The following is a 21309-nucleotide window of genomic DNA, read 5'->3' as shown; positions in this document are numbered from 1 at the left end:
AATCCAAAAGGAGCAAAAATATGGTTCTGGCATGATTTCCACTGCCCTGCTCATATATAAGAGTAACACAAAATTCACCAAAATTAGGCAAATGCATCTTCCACATTGCAACATTTTAGCCAGATGTAGAATAACTACAATGTAACATTACATTGTAATAACGTAATGATTATGGAATAATATAAATGCAATAATATAAAAATACAATAATTATATAACATCATATAACACTGTGCGGGCTTTTTGCAAGTTGAAATAACACTCTGAAATCTTGTGAAGAAATAATAGTGATGACGAATAACATATCAAAGCCTGCTTCATCTGGTTCCTTCCCTCTACCCTCCTCCTAGCACCCCCGGAAGGAAATCAGTCTCTCCACAAAGGAAATATCTCTCTTTTTATGATATAAGAGAGACTCTGAGGACTACTTTAACCCCTGCCCTCTGGGCTGGTGGGGGCATCAGGTGTGCATTTCCTTGGTCAGAAACTAAGTAGGGAGCCTTCCGCCATTAGCAGAAGCTCACACCCAGAGTGAATGCTTCGGGAGGGTGATCGTTTCGCTATGGCCCTTCTCAAAACTGTAGCTGACTACTGGTTGTCTCCCAGTATCCATTTGCCCCTTCTTCCATAGTAATGCGTTTGCTGAACATCTTAACATATTTTAAAACATTTCCCAGCCTCCCTCACGACCAGGTGTGGCCATGTTTAAGTTCTGGATGCGTATGGAAGTGATGTGTCCAACTTGCAAGTCTTCCTTCATGGCCCCTGCTTCCCACCAGCTGAGAGAGAGCAAAAAGATCAGCCTTGGAGCCAGAAGTGGGAGCCGCTTGTTGAGGATGGCAGACCAGTCCTTCCAGCTCAGCATTGCCTACTTCTGACCCGTAAAGTGGGAGATAAATAAACTTCTGGTTTTTAGCCATTTTCTGAAGTGGGTTGGGATATCTCTGTATGGCAGCTACTTAGCCTGTACTCTAATTCATTCCCTACCATCCAGAGCAGTGCCTCATAACACAGAATATGGCTACAGAAGTCAGCAAATCATGCTCCAGGTTAGGGCATCAGACAGCTCTTGAAAGAAGCAATGGAGTGGGATGGCAAGTCTTTTGTGCATTGGTTTCCTGCCCATGATATAAAGAAGGGGAAATGCTTTTAAAACTTGAGTGGAGAAGCTTCATCTTCTGACATTTCTTTTGTTATCGTGTCAGCATTAAATACATGTGCAAGATAGATTTTTTTTTAATAAATATGGGCTTCCCTGGTGGCACAGTGGTTAAGAATCTGCCTGCCAGTGCAGGGGACACGGGTTCAAGCCCTGGTCTGGGAAGATCCCACATGCCGCGGAGCAACTAAGCCCGTGCGCCACAACTACTGAGCCTGCGCTCTAGAGCCTGCGAGCCACAACTACTGAGCCCACGTGCCACAAATACTGAAGCCCGCGCACCTAGAGCCCGTGCTCCGCAACAAGAGAAGCCACCACAATGAGAAGCCTGCGCACTTCAACGAAGAGTAGCCTCCACAACTAGAGAAAGGTTGCGTGCGGCAACGAAGACCCAACGCAGCCAAAAATAAATAAATAAATTTTAAAAATAGATAAATAAAAATAAATAAATGGACCCCAAATTGCCTCTTTAATACAGCCATGCATATTTTCACTGGCCCAGAAGCCAGGCACCTGACATGCCCCATTTTCACTATTGTCTTACTAAGTATGAGGGAAACTATTTAGCCTTTTTAAATCTTCCCAGAAGCGGAGACAATGACTGCAGTTTCCTTTTATGTTTATATTTCTTTACAGCACTGCAGTAGAGGGCAATGTGTAGTAAATGCTCAGACTTAGTGATGAGACCTGCTGGCCAAGTCCAATATTCTGTTGCTGTTGCTTACAAATGTATGTTTTTCATTAAATTTGTAGATTCACTTCCTTGCCCTAATAAGCTCACTTATTTTTATCTTTCCCAAAGGTATTTTTACGAGCCACCTCAAATGCCTTCCTGAAGCAAAAAGAGGTAGAAATAAATTAGTGTAGTACTTAATAATTCACGAAACACTTCATATCTCATATGATCCCCATAACGGTCTTATGAGGGGAGAATTATTCACTTGTGATAGATGAGGATACTGAAGCTAGACAGGTGAAGTGACTTATCTGAAGTCACATTGAGAGCGAGTGACGGAGGGAGGTATTAAACTGGCTGCCTCTGTGAAGGGACCAATGTAGAACCTATATGTTCTAAGGTGTTTACAAGTTTTAATTTAAATTCGTTGTGTTTTAAAGAAAAAAGAAAAAAACTATTAGGAAGTATTTTGAAATATTAACTCCTATTTCTGTGATTGTGAGTAATGGAAAGGTTGACTTTTCAGGAAATGTCATAAATTTTAAAGAATTAAAACAAATATTCATTTCCTAATGGTTAAAATGTACTACATCAGTTGTTTTCAGAAAACAAACAGTGCCTGGTGGTTTGGTCTTGGCAAAATATGAAAAATATAAATTGATTTAACTTATTTTAATGGTATTTACCTGCAATTTGTCTCAAATCCAGGTGTAACCTAGATTCATTATCTTGCCCCTTCTGTCTGGGAACTGTGAGTGCTGAGCACAGGTCTGGCAGGCTGGGAGAAAAGGAATTAGGAAGAGAACTGTGGAGCCAGGAAACCCAATCCTATGTACGATCAGTAGAGGTGCTGACTCAAGAAGGAACAAAATATAGTCAGTGGCTCAGCCCAACAAAGGGACAGAGAGGTAGGCAGAGGGGGAAGAATCTCGGTCCAGCTCGGCTTGGTACTCCCTGGGGCCACAGAGCAAAGCACTTCAGCTGCTACTTCTTTATTATAACCCAGGGCTTCCTATGGGGCTAAGGGTGCCTTTTGGCAGGAGCTCCCCTAATCCGCCAGGGCATTTTGTCAGCCTCGCTGTTTCCCACCTTGTAGTGCTGAAGAAAAGGGACCCATTAACGCAGTGGGATGAATCGCTGTAAAGTACATAGGCCTCTGCGGAACCTTGGGAGTTGTCGCACCTTTCCCAGATCCCTTTGCCTACATAGAAATCATCATTCTAGACAAGGCATTCATGGAAAAAATAGGCAGGCAGTCAGCCAGACAAGCATCTCCTTCCTCAGCAGCACAATCCCTTCCTCCCAGAATTTGGGAAAAGAAAATCAGGTGGAAAAAATTTTAGCTCAAGATGTAAGGTAGGGCTTCCCTGGTGGCACAGTGGTTAAGAATCCGCCTGCCAATGCAGGGGACACCAGTTCGCGCCCTGGTCTGAAAAGATCCCACATGCTGCAGAGCAACTAAGCCCATGCGCCACAACTACTGAGCCTGCGCTCTAGAGCCCATGAGCCACAACTACTGAGCCGCGAGCCACAACTACTGAGCCTGCCCTCTAGAGTCGGCGAGCCACAACTACTGAAGCCTGCGTGCCTAGAGCCCATGCTCCGCAACAAGAGAAGCCACCGCAATGAGAAGCCAGTGCACCGCAACAAAGAGTAGCCCCCGCCCCCCCCGCCCCCCGCTCTCAGCAACTAGAGGAAAAACCCGCGTGCAGCAGCGAAGACCTAGTGCAGCCAAAAATTAAATAAATGGATAAAATAAAATAAATTTTAAAAAAAGATGTAAGGTATGTTCTTGGCTCTGGCCTCAGAACCCCAGGTATAAAATGAGAAAGATGAATACCTTGATCTGGTTTATAAGATTGAATCTCTACAAGATTTTTTGATAGTCTTGATTTTTACTGAAACCATAACCATTATCAAGGTCCAAACGTTTATACCCCCACAGCCTTGCAGCTTTGGTCTAAAGAGGTCACCATACTGTATAGAGTATCTTACAGCACATTTTCTCAGAAGACAGATCTGGGGTACAGCAGCATCTGAACGTTGACGTGTCAAGTGTGTAAATGCTTTGGAAGCCTCAAAGGGAAAGTGCCTGACACACCTGGCAAGCCTGGAACCTGATCTCTCCTTCTTCCTCACTGCTTCACATCGCACTGACGTGGTGCACGGGGGGAGGCTTAGAAAGGGAGAAAACAAAACCCACTGCTTGAGAATTTAGGCTGCAGAGTAAGCTCATTCAAGTAATAATCAACAAAAGCTGGCAAAATCACACGTAGATTCACATGTTTCCAAGAGCCATCCTTTGGCTTTTTTCAAAGGACACGGGTGTGCAACTAGCTTTTATGGTGTGACATTTGGTTAGAAGCATTTAACCACATCACCCCAAATTTTTGTGCTCAGAAGTTACACACGAATGGTATTTGACTCTCTTCAAAGCCATTCAACCTGAAAGATTTCCAAGCATGTCACACATCACATTTAGCTACTTTTGCTATGAAGGGCTTTCCGCCAACTGGCTCACACTCATTGCCTAGAGAAGCAAAGGAAGAGAAATTTTTAGCAAATAGGTAAGCTCCTGAAATAAATGGTATTATGCTGGTTCTGAATAAACTACGTTAGTTTCCTCATTTGGATTGTCAGAGCAGTAGAAGCCTTCCACCAAATGCATCTTAGAGATGTATCCATTCCACTGTTAAGCAAATCACCATTTCTGTATGTCAGAATCCAGTTCAGTATTTAACACCTAGCCCATCTCGGTGAAGCTTTTTCTGGCCCCCTTCTCCGCAGCAGGATTTCTGCTTTGTCTCTGCTGTTCTTGTAGACAAAACTTGGACTGCTCACTATGAGAGTTACCTGTGTGCTTGCCTCATGCCTATTACTGGATTGTAAGGCAGCACGGAGTGTGGAGGGTGCTCTGTTCACATATCTTTTCAGAATGCCTTGCTTCGAGTAGATTCTAAATATTTGTTGACTCCAGTTGATTTCCTAAACAGCCTAATCACCATCTGACCTCATCTTTGTGAGGTCCCAAACAAAAGTACACACACACACACACACACACACACACACACACGAAAACACACACATAAGGGTTTTTTTGTTTTTTTTTTTTTTTGCGGTACGCGGGCCTCTCACTGTTGTGGCCTCTCCCGTTGCGGAGCACAGGCTCCCGACACGCAGGCTCAGCGGCCATGGCTCACGGGCCCAGCCACTCCGCGGCATGTGGGATCCTCCCTGACCGGGGCACAAACCCGTGTCCCCTGCATCGGCAGGCGGACTCTCAACCACTGCACCACCAGGGAAGCCCCCACACATATGTTTTTTAATGGTGACTTTTCTTTAAGTTTCAGAGAGCCTTCAGGTCTTGCATATACCCTAGTCATTTTTCCTTTGCTCATTAGCAATTACTACAAGATCTTAAAGAAACATTTAAACTCAGCCATATAATTAAATATCTCTTCCCCTCCTGCTTCCTCACATGAACATTGATAGAGTTAACACTACTGCAAAGACATTCGTGTCCTCAGACTTTAGAGTCACGCATGTCTTTTAGATTCCTTCCTGAGCCTTTCACACTTTCATTTATACCTTAAATCCTTTCTGAAACTAGGGTATGAAGAAATGAAAGAATTGTTTAAAGCAAAGGCAAAATATGTCTTATTTGAGTTCTTTTTTATTATTCAAGAAATAGACATTTAATGACTTAAGTGACAGGCTGGGTGCTAAGCATACAAATGAATAATACTATATTTATATTACTGTATGGATATTATAGCTTTTCTGGACCTTTCTGACATCTTTGTTGATCACATATCTATATAATAGTGTCTTTCATCCTAGATATACTTGTACCAGCAAACTGAAATCAAGGAAGAATATTTTCATAAATTATTTTTAATGTTTTAAAATGTTTTGATCCTTGCACACAGCTTGTGTTTACATGACAATAAACAAGACTTTTATCAGGAAAGAAACTAGCCAGAACATATGCTGGTGGATCACAATATTTTGACCCAAAAAAATGGTTTTTCCCTTTTTCATCTTGATTTTTTTTTTTTTTTTTCATATTGAAGGGAGTTTTCAAATGAAGGGTTTCAGGTAGGTTGTCTCCAGGCCAGTTCACCTCATCAAGGCTTTGCTTAGTCATCAGGGGATGACCCCATCCTGCCCTACTTACCTTTAGCCTCGCACACCCACTCTGCCTCATGCAAGAAACATGTTCCTTTGAGTTTGGATTTTTATGAAACAAATCATGTGGTCTGGGAGCACTGATAGTTGAAGGAATTTGATAGAGATCCTTTTGAAAACCAAAAAAGGTCTTTTGAAATATGAATATTTCTCCCTAATTACAGTAACTGTTTTGTAATGATGGTTGGTTACTGGGTCTCCTTAAATCAACCTGTATCTGCAGAAAAACAGTTAGGATGGAGAGATGTTCAAAGCTACACTGTATGTTTGAAAACATGACCCAACATGATGCACAGAAACTACCAAGACCTATAGCAGATGTTACGGCTGACTTATCTGGGCGTTTGAAAAATATTGACCCTTTGATTGGTATCATTTTTTTCATTATGTCAATATGATATTTGTCTATGAAAATTGTAAGTTCCTTAAAGAAAGTATAGCCTTAAAATAAAAATCATTAGGTCAACTTAATAGACAAAGGGAAACAAGCATTTGTGGGAATCCATAATTGCTGAAAAGCTACATTCAGTTGAAAAATAATACCATCTTGGAGCTCTAGCCAAAAAAAAAAAAAGCCAAAAAACAGCCCTGCCATTATTATGTAATATTTTTCAATTATGCTTTTATTTATGCACTTCCATGTTTTCACTTCTACCTCAGTAAGAAAAATCTTAATACATTTAGGTTTGGACTCTGGAAATGTGCCACTAAGATTCCTGGTCCAGTTTCTGCAATGGCTACAATTTGTAAAATCTAGTAGGAATAGGATGTGATTATATTGGGCTTCAGTCTGAAGAATTGTTTTAGCAGGAATTTTATATGCAAGACTAAATGCTGATCAACAGAGCATAATATTGTATTCTGAAGTGTGCTGGCAAAAGCAAAATTAATTATTTCTTTTCTTCTTTCTTTCCTTCCCCTGAAATCTTCTGCCATAGCGACTGCATTTGCCTCCAGACTTGTCAGACACAGTGAGCCGCTCGAGCAAACAGGATCTGGCAGAATCCGCCAAGCTGCTGGGCCCAGGCTGTGGCATGACGGCCCGAGGCAAGAAGCACCTGGACTTCTAGTGATTCCTCCTTAGTGGTTGATGCAGAATTATATGACACTCTAATTATGATTGCTAATAGCTTATGTAAATATTTTTCTTAACGATTTGACCTCCAATCCTTGAAAAACAGTTAGGATTGCAAAATGAGGCCACCGTTCTTCATTATTTTAACCAACTTTCTATACAGAAATAGTACAGCAGAAATACTTTCACTTTAAATTTTGTTTTATGCTATATCTAGAGAAAATAGATAATTTTATTTTTTTTTTGCGGTACGTGGGCCTCTCACTGCTGTGGCCTCTTCCGTTGCCGAGCACAGGCTCCAGCCGCGCAGGCTCAGCGGCCATGGCTCACGGGCCCAGCTGCTCCGCGGCATGTGGGATCTTCCCGGACCGGGGCACGAACCCGTGTCGCTCCATCGGCAGGCGGACTCTCAACCACTGCGCCACCAGGGAAGCCCCAATAATTTTATTTTTAAATAAAAGCAAATCAAGATGCCTTACAGTGGTCATTAGTGTATGTGTGTTTAAGGCACTCAGGTCATGGTGAAGTGCATGTTACAGCAGGTAGCATATAAAACATTATGAAATTCAAAATTATATACGAAAAACGTATTTTCTCTTCATTTCTGAAAAAGACACCTCCTACCAAAAATGCTAAGGTTTTTTTAAGAAATGAAAATATATGCTAATATATGAAGACTAAAATAAAATGAATTTGCATTTATGCATCCTGTTATGAAATTGATGAAAACAAGATAGTATTTTGGGATTAAGACTCCATTAAAAATAATTAGTCTGCCCTAGTAGTTAATAACTATAAAGAACTTGAGTGATAGAAAACTTAGACAAAGAAGTAGATGGTCTCTGTTTAAACAATTAAAGTCCGCACTGTGAAATTATGTCAATAGACATAATTCAGGATTGAAATTCAAACCGACAGCTACATTCATGCTAGGATACTGGGGAAAAACATGTATTGAAGCTTGGTGAGAGATTTTTACAAAACATCGGTCTGAGACAAAGTATAAAAAAGCTAACTCAGATTTCCATTGCATCAGGTAAAACCCTTTGTTAATTATGAACATTGGTAGGTGTGTTATAACAATATAAACATGGCTTTGTGGATATATTGAACTCGTTTTCATATGAAATACTAGTTTTTTGAATCATAGTTCCATATTCTCAAAGCTTTTGACAAATAGTAGACAAAAAGTAAAAGTTAGAAAAGTAACTTGAGTCTCAGTTTTTAAAAAAAGCTGTTTAACATCTGTTAGGAGAAACTGAATTTTCAAGATACATTTCCAAATATATTAGCCTATCTTGAAGCAGTTATATCTAGCATTTTTTGAGCAGTTTGCTTTTAATATACCACAAATTATACTTTATTTGTTCTTGACAGCATTGCGGAAAACAAAGCCTAGGTTTTTAAAACTGTCTAACCGATATGATGAATGTCAGTCACTTAAAAAAAACCCACTGTAGCATAAACACATACTGTATACAGCTTTTATTCAGAATTAGAATAATTGAATCAATGACAGGATGTCAAATCTCTCCATCATATCCTGTCACTACCAGTTTATTTTTTGTGATCAAAATCAAAAAGACAACTATTTTGTCACCTGCTATTTCATTAGTACTAAAAATCAGGTTTCTTCTTCTATTTTTTTAGAATGTCTGGTTTATTTTTTTCACTTCTTTTAATTCGAAAGACACAAATTCTTCCCCATTTTCTTTTCAAAATAAAGTTTAAGAATTGATCTGTCAGTTAAAATTAAAGGGCTTTCATATTAAGCAAAGGTGCTTTTAAAATGTAAAGCAACTTCAAAAAAATCAGTTTAGTCCATAGATAATAAATAATATGCAAATACTCCACAAAGCTTTGCTATGTCCTTTGAAAGCATTATGAACAATCTGAATTAGCTCAAGTGAATATTTTAGTTGGGTTATTATTTTAATAAGGCTAACCTTTTTCTCACCGTGTTGTGATTCGTTTTATACAAACACACAACGGAGGAATTACATAGCATTTGACACTGAAAAGGAAATGTGAGGTCATCGGATATGAAAATTGCTTGTCAAAAATACTTAGTAGGTCATCGATTTACTACCCTAGCTACCATGTCTATAAGATTAACAGCCAATTACTATTTAGTATATGCTTTGCAAATAAATACTATAAAAATTGAATGTGCATATTTGAACCCTTATTTTAAATATAAAAGAAACTTTTAAAACTCAGTGAAAGTGCATTTTGAACAATAATAGTACCTGGCCTTTCCAAAAATCAGATTCAAGTACTTTGTGGGTCTGATTCACTAGGCAAGCTTTGTAAAAAACAAGCTACTGGAGAGGGATGTATATTTTTGTTTTGCACTGATAAAAACCCACTCTAAAAATGTGTTTTCTTTCCTTCTGGAAACATCAATTGTCCATATGCTAATAACTTACTACATAAAAATACTGGTCCTCAATAATGCTACTGTAGGTATACAGACCATTTTGGTATATTATGAAATATACACTCTATTGACAGATTTCTTTTTCAATTATCAGCTTGTCTCAAAGATTTTAAGTAACAATGCCAAACAGTGTTTGAAACGTCCTCATATCTTTTAAATGTTTCTAAAACTTCTAAACCCTCTATGGTATTCATTTCTTACGCTAGATTTGCCTTTCTTTAACATGAGGTAAATATTTTGACTGCTAGAGTCTGCTCAGGTGCTGGGGTTCTAAGACCTTCCGAATTTCTTTATAGTAGCCACTAATTTCCACCTCTCTCTTCCATTTATTCTTTATCTCCACCTCCAGGACCTGCAAATACTAACACTAGACAAAATAAAACTACTTCAAGAGGAAGCAACACTGCAATCAATTCCCTATCTTTTAAAGAATCAACACACGAATGCGCATACAAAGCAAAAGCAGGGGGAAAGCCCTATTCATTTGTTTAAGCCCATTATGAATGTCATTTCTAAAGCATCATGTTAATGCTTTCCAAAGATAGTCACCATCAACACCACCAAATTTAAGCAATTCTAACCCTATTTACACTTTGAACTTCAAAACTGAGCAGTGAAGTCTTTCAGAACCGAGGCAAAAAAAAAAAAAAAATTTTTTATCAATAATAAAAAACAGATGAGGTTTATTCTTGAGGAACAGAAAAGGGAAGAATTTGTGTTTGGCCTTGGTGAGCCAAGCGTTATACATAGAAGAAAACCCTTTAAAAAAAAAAAAAAATCTCGTTAACATTAAAGCCCAGAGCAAAAAGAAGAATATGGACAGCATTCTAAGATGACAAACATTCACCAAACAAAGCTGAATCTTAGAATAATACTGTATGAATGACTCCTAGGAAGCCTCGTTATGATTTTTTTTTAAAGGAGGAAGAAATGACTATGTGAGCCACGTCAAGAAGCAGCTGCTTCCCATTCAAGAGGGGGCACAGCTTTGGGGCGGGGAGGAGGGATATTCCGGGAATTCATTATAGTAAAACGCATTTGTTTACTTGGAGTAATTTGAATGTTTCTTACTCAACCTTCAGCTCGAATTCTGTTCACCTGGTCTCCCTAAGTCAGTCAAGTTTGGAGAAAAATCATAGGCTGTAAGTCTCACGAGTCTACCAAGGACATCACAAATAGATGGCCACCATCCTGGAAGATGGCGTCAAAGCATCCCTGAAGAGTTCCCATTCATAAATATATAAATATACCTATCAATAAATAAACAAGAATTAGTTCAAGAATGAGTAGAAGGCCACCTCGGGGCAGTGCTTCCACATGGTATCTGCCGTGCTGTCCCCAAGGGCATGCCTGGAGCTCCATTCAAAAGGACAGCTCGTCTCCCTAGGGTGAGGGCACGAGGCAGAAGGCAAGGCAGCTGACCCATCCTGCTGGATCAGAGGGCATCTGCAGCTGAGTGGCCGCTTCAGACTAAATCAGGGTGCTGAGCCATCGCGCCCTGGCAAGCCTGACCCTCAGAGGACACGTGTACGTGCCTAAGTGCACACAGGCAGCTCTCCTCTGCGGCCACAGCACTCCCCTCCTCCCGGCCTCAGCTCCTGCACCCAAATGCCACACCCGGTGCTCCAAAGTCTCTGCTCTCTGCACAACAGAGCCGTGGGCCAGGACCGGCTGCCTGACGCTGGCCCAAATCAGAGTCACTTGGAAACCGTCCCTTCTTGCAGGGAAGAATTGAGCCAGCCAGCGGCTGTCACACACACTCACACATAGCCTTCCTCTGACAGTTCCCTGGGCACATGTCCCTCAAGGAATGTAGGCTGCAAAACGTTAGGAGGTAGAAATATCTGCACGGGCGACTCTACCAATAGTGTGTACGTGCGCACACTGCCGCAGAAGTGTGCACGCGTGCAGCGCAGGCTCACAGTCAATCAAACTACATGCACACGTATAAAAACTGCAGTCAGCATGTCTCAGTGTGCAGGCAACTCTGGTGGAATATTAATATACAGCATGCCAGACAATTATCTGTTCACAAGTAATTCTTTAACTAGAAAATAGTAGATGTTAAACTAGAAGGTTATTTTTTAAAGCCTCCAATTAATTTCTCTATTTCTGATCATTTGCCTTTGGGGATTTAAAACAAAACAAAAAAGGAGCAGAGTACAATTCAGCGGAAGTGTGTCTTTGTCCCCAGAGGGTTTTGCCTGTGAGGCATTTAATCTAGGTCGCCAGCCCCCCAGCCTTTGACTGAAGCTTGCAGAAGAAACTTATCCATATTGACTTATATGTTACACAGAACAGACAGAAATAAAAGTCTCAGACAGGCCTTTCTCACCCAACAAAGGCTTATTTTTTTCCATCCTTTGCTTGGGCTCAAGCACTCCTGCCCTGCGTGCCGCCACTTTAAACATGATCAGATCTGTGCTTCATTGCAAATAACAACTGACCAACAATGGGCCCTGCTTCATAGATTTGGGAATGTTTGGCTTAAGCTGCCAATGACTGAAGGCCTTTAACTCCCACCGGCCAGTCACAGTCCGCTTTGTTGTTGTCTGTTGATGTGTCTGTGCTCATTATTCCTTGACATGCAACATCCCCCCTCCAGCCTCCACCCATCCACAGCCGCACAGAAAGCGAGATTCAAATGGGAACAGCTGTAGTGGTTCAATGGGAAGTGATGCCCCTTGTGCAAAGGGGAGGGAGACAGAAAAGGGAGAGGGCCTATTGGAGAAAGGCAACAGCTTTCAGGGAGTCTTGTATAAGAAACCTACTTTTGAATATAGTTCAGTGAAATCGCTGTTGAGACGCTGACAATGGAAATCTGCCCAGATTGAAAATGCCAGCCCTAATTCAAAAGACAATTCCTAGTTAATAGGTTGTTGCATTTTTAAATTATTTCTCGACTTTGAGCTTCTGAATTAAACAGCTAACTGGGAAATGCTACCATTTTGTATATGTACTCTGGGTATAAATGGGCACAGGTCTACACACAGCTTTAAGTGGAATTTCTTTCTAACACATTTGCGATTTATGACACCTATAAGAATTATTTCTTTAAGGATCATTGGGATTTAAAATAGAGTATGTATGAAAGCAACCATTCGTTTAGAATGTTAATCTAACAAGGAAACAAAATTTGTAACACCACACTATAAGGTTAAAAAGAAAATAGTATAATAAAGGAAATACAAAGGCTTTGGCATGGTTTTTACAATCAACAATGGTTAATTTTGATATGTAGTTGTGAACAACTTCAAAACACTTAAGTTTAAAACTCTTGCAAGCACTTTTAATTGATTAGGAATGAATTCTAGATGCACAAAATGATTGGACTGTGAACAGTAATACAACTATATCTAAGAACAATTAACTTTTGCTGGCCAAAGAAGAAACTTATGATTGCATGAAAATGTGTATAAAACATCTATAGAGTATTCTTGTCAAATATAAATGAAATTAACTTTATTATAGAAATCATTCTGAGGATTTCTAGGGAAGACAAATACTTACATTTTGACATAAAACAAATTGGATTATATCGAAGACACACTCTACCTTTTAGCTATCAACTTTTTTCTTCCTTGAATTTATATCTTACCCTTTTTTTGCACATAAACTTCATCTGTTAACAACCTTTGGAAAACCAACAGATATTTCTTACATAAATCTAGTGCATGTTGTTCCAGGTTTAAGTATATGCAAAGGAATGATACAAACGTGGAACATCAGTCCATAAACTATGAACAGATGGGTAGAAGTATTCGATATATCTTGATAAAACTCAAATTCGTGGCAAAGCTTGTTGATCATGATTTCCTTTTTTTTAAAACAACTTAATGACCAACAGAGATCAAACATCCATCCAGTCTACGTTGTTCTTTTTTTCATTATAACATACAAATGCCCATTTACAAATAATACACCAAAATGAATAAAAGTTTGGATACCAAAATGAAGATTTGTTCCAACTGATATCGTGCCTTCTGTATACAAAGGTCCTTGTTTCAAGTCCATTCCCCAGTGGTTCAACACAGGACACAATTGCAGTACTGAAGTGCTTCTAACAGCCATTTTTCTTTCCTTCCTGAACGTCCAACTGCTGTGTCCACATAGTCATTGACTGAATTAACACAATATATCCTTTCCTTTTGTTTGTTTGTTTTTTGATTGTTTGTTTTTTTTTACTGTAATCTTGGCCAGTATTGAGACATATCAGGTTCACTTCCAGGAACTTGAACTGGAACTGACACACCAGGGGAAATGAGTCCTAGAAGTGGGTGAAAGAAATAGCCATGTAGATATTCCCTTCAAGAGACAGGCATAGAGTATGAATTTATAGGTTAAAAAAAAATCTCTAGTACTTTCTAACATTTAACTGAATCTAAAAAAGAAAAAACTTTTCAAGTCCTATAAACAAAAGTAGCACCTTCAGAAACCAGAAAGCATGTTTACACACATCTACTGAATCCCAAAGGCCCCCACGCTCCCCCCACCAAAAAAACAACTCCATTTGTTTGTATGTTTGGAACTTTAGCAACAAAACCATCCTGGAAAACCAGAGTGGTACTTCTTCAGTTGCAATGAAAGGCATAGAGGAACTAGGAGGGAAGTGAGAAGTCTTCCAATAAACTCAGGAGGCCTTCACTGTTAAACTTTGGCTAATATAATAATTTCTCCTTGGAAAAGCTACGTTTTCAGGCCTTGTCTTCATATACAGCTTCTGCAATCAAATTCAGGAAAAACAACTTCTTTTTTTGTCAGTATGGCATCAAGTTACTAACTAGCTTGACTGAATTCCCCTTTTAATCAGTCTTCCCCAAGGAAGCGAGCAACAGAGAGTTAAATACACCATCACACAAGGCCAGGAGGTTCTTTTTAGGTAAACTTTGAGTGAAGGGAGATCACCTGGCAAAAGAAGCTGCAAAGGCCACCTCTGTGCAGCCTGCGGAGGGCAGCGGCTCACCTGTGGAAGTGGTGCCCGAGGTGCCCATTGGCTGACTGTTCATGTGTGTCTGCATATGTGGGGGGGTGTAGGTGTCATAACTCCGCCCGTTCACCGAAGGGCTGGTGGGCAGCATGCAGGAGTACGCAGAGGTCTGGCTGGGGACTGGGGGCTGGGAGGAGAAAGGCAAACTTGTGGTTAGTGAGAGACACTTTGCATAGCCACACCCCCAGCTCCCTCACCCCCGCCACCAGGAACTCTGCCAACAAGTCTGATCCTTAGATACCCGCAAGTAAAGCGCCTGAATTCCACGTGGTAACACTAAGATCGGGCTTCCACCCAGTCCTTCCATTGTCCACTTGCGGGAGCAAAGTTGCCTACACACCAAACTTTTTGAAGTACCAAAAATTCAGACCATTCATTGTCCAGCTAGACGGTTGGCACTACCCATAACATTAATAGGATTTTTGTCCATTTTCATCTTGGACCTCCGCTGGCACCTTTAGACAAACTATAACATGAGGACTTCCATAAAGACACACCCCCTCTCTTGCAAATTCAATCCATTTGGGAATCCAGCGACACCTCCACGCCTCAAACCCTGTATCTCAAGCTGTGAGGCAGAGGACAGTGGCAGGAACTCTCTGTAAAGTTTAGTTTAGGGACCCTGAAAGCCTTTCATGGTTGGACTTACAGATTTCAAGATTCTTGAAGAGGCAGATCAGTGATGATCTCAGGTTAAAGTAGTCAGAAGTGTCAGTAAATACCTAGCCCCATCCGGAGAATTAGCTGTGACTTTCTTACAGACACCAAAACTGAGATTAGGTTTTATCCACAAAATTGTGCTGCTACCCTCGAAGTGTTTAGAATCATGGTATTGAAAAGATAAACCTTTATCTTGACTAAATAAATACACAAGGCTGAGGCAAAACACCTCCTGAGCTCTCATGGGGCTATGCTGGGGCAGCAGGCTTGAGATGAATTAAGAGAAGCATACTGTCAGGAACAGGGGAGATGATAGTACTGCTCTGATCTGCAAACTATAGAAATGTTTAACATTCCAAGATCCACATCCTCAGAGAGGGTGATACATTAGAGAAGGTTCGGAGGAGGACACCCACCCTTTGTAAAATGGTTGAAGGTTTTGGTCAACAGGATAAACTGATGGACAGACTGGCCAGCCCTCACCCGCCTCCAAAATTCAAAGAGTAATTTTCTCTGAATGGTAGAATTGTTGATATTTTAATTTTATTTATGCTTTATGAATATATATATATGGTTTGAATTATAAGTTGTATAATTTTTAAAAGTCAGCATTTGAAATAAATTGACCCACACCAGTCTAAGTGGAAACAACTCTAACAGAATAGCAGCATCTATTTCATTGTTTCTAAATGTTTTCTCATATACACATTTTTTTATCTTCATAGAAACCTAGATGTTGCTACAATTTACAAAACTGAACAAGACTCTGTGGCCTTATTAGAGTCTGAGGATGACTGCTAACATCGGGTTCAAAGAGGCAAGCAGGCCTTCAGGGCCTGCCAGAATTTCAGCTTGCATTTGCTTCTAATTCCCAAAATGACTTCCTCCAGGCAACTCTGACTTCTAGAAAATTCCAAGGCAGTCGTAGCAACCACAACTAATGGGCTGTTAATCCCTTAATTTACATTAATTGCTCTACGGCCAATAATATCAAGATGCAATAAAAATAGACGTGTGAATAATTCCTCTGAAGTTGCTTATCTAGCTGCTCCTGTATTAAGTCTAAAGACTGGGAAACACTTATTTTGGTGTGATTTGGGCTAGAAATCCAGCAGATGTTCAGTGGAGAACAAACGATGTGTGCAACCCCAAATTTGTTTCCATCAGGGGCTCACGCTCACACTATCTGGCATCTCTAATTGCTGCACAAATAGGGCAGGAGTCCTGGGGAAGTCACTGCGGAAGGCCCACCAGAAGACCAATTATTTTTCCCCATCAAGAATCCCTCTAGTTCCAAAGTTCTAGTACACCCTACCTGCCTTAGACAACTTCCATCATAAAGGGTTAACCTAGTACAGGGCCCAGCACACGTAGGGGCTGGTAAATATTTGGGACGGAATTGAGAGTAGGAGCAGGTTGTTACACCAAGCAAATAGCATCAGCCTTTCCAGGCAGCTGGGAACGCCACCACCCCATCACATCGTTCACAGCAAAGACACACGAAATTTCTAGCAGATGCCTTCTATTCCTTTTTTTCTTCTAAGATACAGAAAGAAAACTAGCTTTCCTCTATGTTAAGTATATCGCACTATGCAAATATGAATCCCAATTCTGGTCCTTTTTTTCGTCCTCACTAGTTTATCAGAAACATCCTAAATAACAACCACAGGGCACATAAAGACTATACACTTATTAATATGAACACATGAATATAAACCCAAGTGTCATATATACTAACCTCTTACTATCTAATAATTTGCCAACATTATTTTCATTTTCTGGTACAAGTTTCTGGTCCCCAAAACATGCCCCATTCTCACCCAACATTATCAAACCAACATTCCCTGTGAGCAAAAATTAACTTGACGGCACATCAGGTTTTTATTTTATTAAAGGCATGAATCAATTAATCAACAGCTAAAAGACTCGACTGACGGTTTTCATCTCAGACTTGACTGATCAAGCCAATCACTATATTGGGAAAGGCTCCCAAGGGTACACATAGGGCCAGTGAGGTCTGCAGGCCCCAACCCATTCCTCACTTCTTCTCCCAGGGACCCGTTAAGCAGGCAGCCGCCAGCCTCACTTACTTGCATAGGCAGGTTATTTGCCATGGTGAAGCTGGGCATGGGCGGCAAAGCACTGTATGTGTTTGTGAGGGCTGTGTCTGTTCGGCCCAACATGGAGCCAGACGTGAAGGAGGAAACTGCAGGGAGAGGACACAACAGACAGTCATTGTGAGAGTCAGAGCCAAGGGCAAACAGGTTGAAACATATTTGTTAGTACTAATATTTCAAATTACCAGGCGTGGTGGGTTGTGGGATTGGTTGGTAGACACTGGTGCTGAAACTACTGCTGATCGGAATATGACTAGGTGTGTTGCTGGCCTGTCTTCTCTGATTCCTCAGCTTTTCTTCTCTTCTCCATTTGGCTCTTCGATTAGAAAACCAGACCTGGAAATCAGATGGAACAGGTTAGCCCTGAGCCTACTCCCAGCTCCACCCCATCCCAGACACGTCCACTGTCCTCCTCCCCCAGCCCTGAGAGGCGTCCACTGTCCTCCTCCCCCCAGCCCCGAGAGGCGTCCACTGTCCTCCTCCCCCCGCCCCCAGAGGCGTCCACTGTCCCCCCCCCCCAGCCCCAAGAGGCGTCCACTGTCCCCCTCCCCCCAGCCCCGAGAGCCGAGTGGCGCAAAGCATTTAGCAAACTGAATCTGTTGCTGTTTATACAAACAAATGGTGTTCCTTAGACGCACCCGTGTCTCTAGAAAAGGCAAAAGGTATGAATCACAAAACATGAACACACGGTCCCTGGGTACCTGTATTCTCGCTTCAGGTAGATCTATTTTGGCCGCTAGTCTTTCTCGGGCAAACACATCTGGATAATGGGTTCTCTCAAACTCTGAAAGAGTAAGTTGCATTCTTCTGTGTTGTGCCAGAACTATACAAAACGTGTCAACCAAACCCTGGATCAATCTGGTTTCCACCTCCCGACTTCTGTCACCTCCAACCAATTCCCTTTAAAATGCTACTACTAGTAGATTGATTGTACTTGGAAGAACTATCCCATCAGAACCAAGTTCTATTCTCTTTGAAATGACATTCATTCTTCTGTGGCCTGAATTAGCCAAATCATCATTGTTTCTTCATGAGAAGTCAGACTTTTCATCTGTGAATCACTGGTACATGAAAAGAAGAAAGAAAATACACACACACACTGAAAAGATGCCCAGGAAAAGAAAAAAAAAGGACAGAAAGAAAAAAGAAACCTTTTCAGGCCTCCGTGCAAGGGCCTTGGCTAAATTTAGCTCTTTGTACTGAAGATGTGGCATTTACTTTGATTTACTGCTTCTCTACTTTGAAAAACTCCATCACCTTTCTCCAGGGCCTCAATTTGCTCTTGGGTAAAGGATGTTCTATTTCTTTGCAGCTTCCGCTTCAGCTGAAGTCGCATTTGGGCCTCATCTGAATCTTCTCCATTGGAACTGATGGAGTTGGTATTCTCTCCCCCTCCTTCCTGTTGCTGGCAGCCATCTGGAACAAAAAGAATAGGACAGTAAGAGAAATTTGGAATAACCTGCGGTCTCCAAAAGGGGCGTCCTACAGCCATAAACTCCAAAAGCAGTCTCATCTGAAAGTCTCACCAAAACGTTCCCAAGGTAACTGTCCGCCTTCTTTTAATAAAAGACATCAGTGACATATGTTACCTGACCACCATTTTCTTTCTGTTTTTATCAAGATGAGACTGCACAATTTTGATACTTTGGGAATGGCATTCCTTTGAATGACAAAACAAGTGCTGAAGTTTCCAATTAAAATGATCTTTTATAACTAACCTTGACCCTCCAAATGCCTCGCCCAGTTCCCTTTCCTTAGAGAATTTATTTACCTATGGCTGTGTTGGGAAAATAGAAGAGTGATGTTCAAGATTTCAGCTGATCTATGATCAGTAATTCCTATCTAATCAATTAGATGTTGATAGGTTTGTAGAAAATGCTATTAAGAAACCAAACCAAGCTTGTAATCTTTAAAAAAATATTTATCTAGTTTTTATTTGAATTCTGCACAGTCAATTTCATTTTAAAGGTTGTGAATTTAGAAGTGCTTGCATTGTTCTGCAGTTTTATTCAACTATTGTATGAGTGCGCTTTGCCTTGACACCTATTACGAGCACAGCTGTAATTATATCATCACCAAGAACAGGCTATAATTGCTGAAAATGGAATTTTATATTTAGATAAAAGGACTGTCCATTCTTTGTAATGTGTTGCACCAGAGAAAAGTAAGATTTCTTTTAAATTTTTAACGTGTAATTTTAAAAAAGAAATAGTAGAGAGTTCACTAACTAGCTAAACATGCTATGCTGCAGCTGAATCCTTGGCATATCATTTAAGTGGTACATTTTTAATTAGGGCATTTCCACCACTTTTAATGTAATTTCTATCATTAAACAGGGGAAAGTTTTATTTTCCTTCGCTGCTTGGAGGGCAAGATGTGCACGTAGGCTAGCTGTCTCCTCGTGCGCGTTGCAGGAGAAGGCACAGCCTGGCAAGGGAAGGACTCAGCCCTGGCTGGGCCTCTAGGGCCACTACCTGCTGGCTGGGTCCTTGGTCTTGGGTCCTGAGGCCCCCAAGGGACACCACAGGGGCTGGGCCCCCCATCCTAGAAACTTGGCCCGTGGGGGAGGGGCCTCTAGGGGCGCCTTGGTGGGAATAGACTTGGCCAGGAATATCATTTATAACCAGGAGACAATAGGCAGTGCCTTCAAAGAGTTCAGGGAATTGTGACAGGATCTAGTGGGATCTTTTCAGGAACTTTGAAATGTTTTAAAACCCCAACTTTCTCCCCCATTTAAACAGGCGGATTCATCAGTACTGGCCACCATATGGGCCCTTGGAGATCTATTGAGATGACCACCAACACTTGAATAGCGAGGGGCTGCCTTTCAGCGCCGCACAATGCCCCGCGAGTAAGGGAAACTATTAAACTCCTGGGGCAGGAGCGTTGGCAAACTTTCGTGGGCAGAATTTTGAGGCCACAATGAGTGCGGACAACAAAAGGATTCTCTTGAGGCGTGCAGCGGGCCACATTGTGTTACAAGAAGCCCAGTCAACAGACTTTTCAGTGAAGTGTGTTAACCCCTCTGCTCTGCTATCATTAATCACTGTCCCAAGAGCAGGCGTCTCCATGCTATTTAGGGCGCTTAGCTGGGGGTTGGAGGGTGGATGGGAGGCCAGGGCAGGGGGTGGGGGGGAGGCAGGGCCGGTGGATGAGGTCCGGGGCACGGGGTGGGGGGGGGGGGGGAGGCGGGGGGGGAGGGGGGGGGGGGAACCCGGGGGGGGGGGGCAGGGGGGGGGGGGGGGGAGGCCTGGGGGAGGGGTTTGGAGGAGTAGGAGAGAGGAGGGGCATGGAAAGGTGGAGGAAAAAAGAGGGCTCCACAGAGACAGAGGCCAGAAAGGTATAAGAAGGACAGAAAAGAGTGCTGAGAGGAAAAAGAGACAAGAGGGTCGAAGGAGACGGGGAGAGAAAGAGAAAAAGGGAGATAAGGGAGAGACTATTAGTAAATGGGCCGTGGCTCTGCTTTGGGTCGTCTTGCGCTACATCAGAAAGCTGGGGGTCGGGGAGGGCTACTTAGCTGAGGGAGAGCCGCTCACTCACGTGTGCCGGCACCAGTGTCTGTGCTAATTTACTGCCCCGAGTTTCCGGGTGACTTTTCAAAGTGTTTTTCAGGGAATGAAATGAAGAGCCCCTTTTATTTTCGGATTCGGTCAATGAGGAAGACTTTAGAAATAGACTTTTGGGGCCAACTAGAAAGGCCCATCAGTTATTGCTTTGCGAAAGCACAAACAAAAACCTGCGATCATCAGAGGTTTAGGGAAGGGAGCGCTGAGAACACAATCCCATCTCGCGGGGGTGGTCACTCACGCCTTCTAGGAGGCCCCACCCCAGTCCTTTTTCTGGCACATTCGATCTCGCCAAACAAAGCTACCCGGGTCTGCCTCAGAAGACCCCCGCAGATAGCATTCTCTGCTCCCGTTTGCTTCGCTGACGTTTTCCTAATTTTAAAACATGGACATTTGCGCACGCTCTCCCTCTCCCTTTCTTCCTCCCTCCCCCCTGCACAC

The 21309-nt window shown here is 41.8% G+C and overlaps 2 protein-coding genes across 8 annotated transcripts in view; one reads left to right on the top strand and one right to left on the bottom strand.

Moving 5' to 3' along the window:
- ELP4 (elongator acetyltransferase complex subunit 4) overlaps positions 1-7385 on the top strand; it is a 226466-nt gene extending 219081 nt beyond the window's left edge. Inside the window, exon 11 of one of the 4 annotated variants that reach the window (XR_003434501.1) lies at positions 6962-7070. Coding sequence is in view for 1 of the 4 variants with exons in the window: in XM_027115112.1 (XP_026970913.1) it covers positions 6962-7093 (132 nt within the window). In the remaining 3 variants the exon portion in view is untranslated. Of the gene's footprint in view, positions 1-6961 lie in introns of all 4 variants that reach the window. The other 3 variants (XR_003434500.1, XM_027115112.1, XM_027115113.1) reach the window with 3 other exon arrangements.
- A 5305-nt stretch (positions 7386-12690) lies between these two features.
- PAX6 (paired box 6) overlaps positions 12691-21309 on the bottom strand; it is a 22531-nt gene continuing 13912 nt past the window's right edge. For all 4 annotated transcript variants that reach the window (XM_027115109.1, XM_027115111.1, XM_027115108.1 and 1 more), the window contains 6 exons: positions 18560-18718; positions 18004-18086; positions 17488-17638; positions 17276-17391; positions 14502-14652; positions 12691-13805 (listed from right to left, as the gene is read on the bottom strand). In XM_027115109.1, the coding sequence (XP_026970910.1) occupies positions 13720-13805; positions 14502-14652; positions 17276-17391; positions 17488-17638; positions 18004-18086; positions 18560-18718 (746 nt within the window). In that variant the 3' untranslated portion in view covers positions 12691-13719. The remainder of the gene's footprint in view (positions 13806-14501; positions 14653-17275; positions 17392-17487; positions 17639-18003; positions 18087-18559; positions 18719-21309) is intronic.

This window comes from Aethalodelphis obliquidens, unplaced genomic scaffold (assembly GCF_003676395.1).
Source record: "Aethalodelphis obliquidens isolate GAN/ISIS:26980383/991018 unplaced genomic scaffold, ASM367639v1 scaffold14, whole genome shotgun sequence".
Classification (NCBI taxonomy): domain Eukaryota; kingdom Metazoa; phylum Chordata; class Mammalia; order Artiodactyla; family Delphinidae; genus Aethalodelphis; species Aethalodelphis obliquidens.
The sequence above is the reverse complement of the archived record's forward strand: the minus strand, read 5'-3'. Positions and strand labels throughout refer to the sequence as shown.